We start from the raw sequence: 3,648 nt of genomic DNA, 5'->3' as shown, positions 1-3,648 counted from the left end.
GCCTTTAGCCACTAGCCTCTCCTTGTGCTTTTCCACTTCACCATCCTGATTTGTCTTTGTCTTGTAGACCCACTTGACGCCAATTGCTTTATGTCCTTCTGGAAGATCTGTGAGCTCCCATGTATCATTTTTCTTGATTGCGCCAATTTCCTCATCCATGGCTTTGTTCCATTTGCTTTCTTCAGAAGCTTCCTCAAATGTAACTGGGTCAGATTCAGCCATTAAGCAAAATAAGGAATAATCAAAGGTTGTTTATACCGAACTTGTAGCTTCGTAGATATTATCCAGACTCCGCATCTTTCGTGGTGCTCCCCCTGAACTGCTGCTTCCTCCCGTGGATGGTGTTGATCCAAAAGTTTGTTGATTTGGACTTGGTGGAGGAGTTTGATCATCGTCTCCGTCATCTTCAATGTTCCGGTTATCACCGTCATCACCATTGAAAAATAAACCAGCAACTTTTCTTTCATCCTCGCTCCATCTCCAGTAATCTGATTCATCGAACTCAACATCTCGAGAAATGATTAATTTCTTCGTTAGGGGATTGTAGAGTCTGTACGCCTTGCTTCTTTTGTCATATCCGGTAAAGATGCATTTCTCGCCTTTATCATCCAGCTTCTTCCTTTTCTGATCGGGAACGTGGGCATAAGCAATACACCCAAAAATCTGAGATGTCCAACTGATGGTTTGCTCCCGCTCCATGCTTCATTTGGAGTTTTATTTCTGACACTTTTTGTTGGACAACGATTCAACAAATAAACTGCACATAGAACGGCTTCGGCCCAAAAAGTTCTCGGTATGTGCTTTGCTTTCACCATGCTCCTTGCCATGTCAAGAATAGTGCGATTCTTTCTTTCTACAACGCCATTTTGTTGAGGAGTATAGGTCGTTGTTAACTGATGATTGATTCCATGTGCTCTACAAAAGCTTCTGAACAGATTAGAAGTATACTCGCCTCCTCTATCTGATCTGAGTACCTTCAAATAATGACCACTTTGCTTTTCTGCCAGTGCTTTGAACTCCTTGAATTTATCAAGAGCTTCTGACTTTTCTTTGATGATATATACCCAACTTTTCCTGCTAAAATTATCGATAAATGTTAGGTAATATCTATTACCTCCAAGTGATGAGATATCAAATGGACCAGCAATATCTGTGTGAACAATCTCCAATGGCCTCCTGGCCCTCCATGATTTTCCAATGGGAAAACTTTGTCGATGTTGTTTTCCCTTTACACATGCTTCACACAAATTTTCTGGTTAATTGATTTCTGGCAAACCGTCCACCATTTTTATTTTTGACAATAATTTCAGGCCAGAAAATCCAAGATGACCATATCTCAAATGCCACAACCACGAGTCATTTTTAATGACCGACTTTAAGCACGTCTGCATATTCGTTTGCATATCAAGCGTAAACAATCGATTCTTTGACATCTCCACATTTGCAATCAATTCCTCAGCTTGATTTTTGATGATGAGGGAATTGTCCTGCATCTGTATATTATGTCATTTCTCCACAAGTTGGCCAAGACTGATAATATTATTTTTTAATGCAGGAATATAATAAACATCATTTATATATTTCTTTTCACCTTTCTTTGACATGATCGTGACAATACCTTTTCCTTTCACCGGAATCTTTGACGAGTCACCAAAAGTAACTTCTCCGCTGATGGTGTCGTTAATCTCCGTGAATAATTCCTTGTGACCAGTCATGTGATTACTGGCCCCTGAGTCAAGATACCAAACATTATTCTTTCTTTCCTCGTCTCCTTTGTAAGTGAGGAACATAGCAGTGCCAACATCTTTGTCTTCTTTTGCTGCTGCAAAATGTCTTCTTTCTTCCACCTTTGGTGCTCTACACTCATAGCTGAAATGACCATATTTATTACAGTTATAGCACTGATATTGAGACTTATCACCTCGTTGTTGATATCCGCCTCGTCCTCGGCCTCTAAAATTTTGACTACGACCAGATGGATGATACCCTTCAGATGTCTGGCCTCTATTGAAAGACTGCCTTCCTCGTCCTCGTCCAGCACGGTAGCCACCTCTAAAGCCACCTCTGCCACGTGCATAACTGCTACAGCCAGAACTGTCATCAATGGACACCTTACTTTGCAATGCCTTTTCCAAATGGCTTACATCATCATACTGGTTCATTCGCTGCTCGTGGGCTTGAAGAGAACCTACGAGCTCATCAATAGAAATCGTGGACAAGTCTTTTAATTCTTCGATAGAAGTAACAACATAATCAAATTTTCTTGTTAATGAACGGAACAACTTTTCTATGACCCGAACATCGTCGAGACTTTCACCATTTCTTTTCATCTCATTTGTCACCGTTTTTAAACGCGTATCATCTTCAAATTTTCGAACTCCCCACGTAGTACTTGGAGACGAACCTTTTTGACTTTCTCGACAACCTGGAATGATTTCTGCAGAATCTCCCACGCGTCTTTCGCCGTTTTTGCATTTGAAATTTTTTCAAAGGTTGATTCGTCAACTCCTTGAATAATTGTATATAACGCCTTTTTATCTTTTTTCTGGGTCTCTTTTAAAATCATCTTCTCAGCATTTGACAGGGCTGCTTCAGCAGCTGCATCAGTGGGCTCGTCATACCCACTTTCGACAATATCTCAATTATCGTAGGAACCGAGTAAGACCTTCATTTGAATACTCCAGTTCCCTTAATTTGTACTCGTCAATTTTGGAATATTTGGTTGCACCATTGTCGCCATTTTTCACGAACGGAACCTTAGCTCTGATGCCACTTGTTGAAACGTGTATGGGCTTTTACACCTAAACTTTGATAATATTAAAGCACAAATACAATAACACTACACTTTTATTTTGATGAATAATAAAAGTACAACACATAAAGGCTACAGCCTTGTTTCTTTTCTTACAACAAAGAGCTTCTGCTTCTTTTTTCTTCTGTTTTTCCTCTCTCGGTGTGTGTTGTTGTAAATATAAACCTACAGACTTGCACCTTATTTATATAGGCTTCAGGATATATAACAACGTCATGCCTTACATAGTATATATTAGCTAGCTGGATCATTGTTTGACTACATGCATTAACTCTTGGCAGCCCACAATATATGCCCAGCCTTTTATTTCAAATATGGCTGCCTTTTGTTTCTTTAATTCACATACGTAATATGCACCATTCATATGTGAACTCTTGTTGTTGTTTCTTTCTTCACACGTACAACCTACCTTAAAATTAGGATTCAAACTCTCTTCCATGAAATAACCTGCATAATTTTCTCCACACCGTGTATGGATATAGGTGTTGCATGTGCACTTGAGTTTCCTGCCTACCATATTTCCTGGATCTTTTATTGCTGCTCTTTGTGTTCATACATTATTCACTCTACTGCAGACCTAGCTAATTGCTTATCATTTATCTTATACATACACGTACAACTATTTTTAGTTATAGCTGCCACCCTTATTTTGCATGCGTAGATTACAAACTAAACAACTTATTTATTGGAAGGTTTGTAATTCTAACAAAAACAGGCACCGAGAGCATGGTTTAGAAGAATTAAGAGATATTTCATGAAGGAAGAATTGCAGAAAAGCAACTATGATCACACTTTGTTTTTGAAGAAAGCAGGAAATAGAATCTTAATTGTGAGTC

The 3,648-nt window shown here is 39.0% G+C and overlaps 1 protein-coding gene across 1 annotated transcript; it reads right to left on the bottom strand.

Moving 5' to 3' along the window:
- Positions 1-252: 252 nt before the first annotated feature.
- Positions 253-2,330, bottom strand: LOC141666256 (uncharacterized). The gene is made up of 2 exons (XM_074472251.1): positions 1,619-2,330; positions 253-488 (listed from the first exon to the last, which is right to left on the bottom strand). The coding sequence occupies exons 1-2, from the start codon at positions 2,328-2,330 to the stop codon at positions 253-255; spliced, it is 948 nt and encodes a 315-aa protein (XP_074328352.1).
- Between the last annotated feature and the right edge of the window lie 1,318 nt (positions 2,331-3,648).

The sequence above is a fragment of the Apium graveolens genome, chromosome 6 (assembly GCF_009905375.1).
Source record: "Apium graveolens cultivar Ventura chromosome 6, ASM990537v1, whole genome shotgun sequence".
In the NCBI taxonomy this organism is placed as follows: domain Eukaryota; kingdom Viridiplantae; phylum Streptophyta; class Magnoliopsida; order Apiales; family Apiaceae; genus Apium; species Apium graveolens.
Note: the sequence above shows the minus strand (reverse complement) of the source record. Positions and strands in the feature narration are given on the sequence as shown.

Bases quoted from the DNA above. Each gene is read 5' to 3' on its own strand.
- LOC141666256 (XM_074472251.1), bottom strand. From the start codon at position 2,330: ATGAAAAGAAATGGTGAAAGTCTCGACGATGTTCGGGTCATAGAAAAG. The intron at 489-1,618 runs GTATTGTCACGA...TCGATGAATCAG, and splicing joins GATTCCGGTGAAAGGAAAAG to ATTACTGGAGATGGAGCGAG.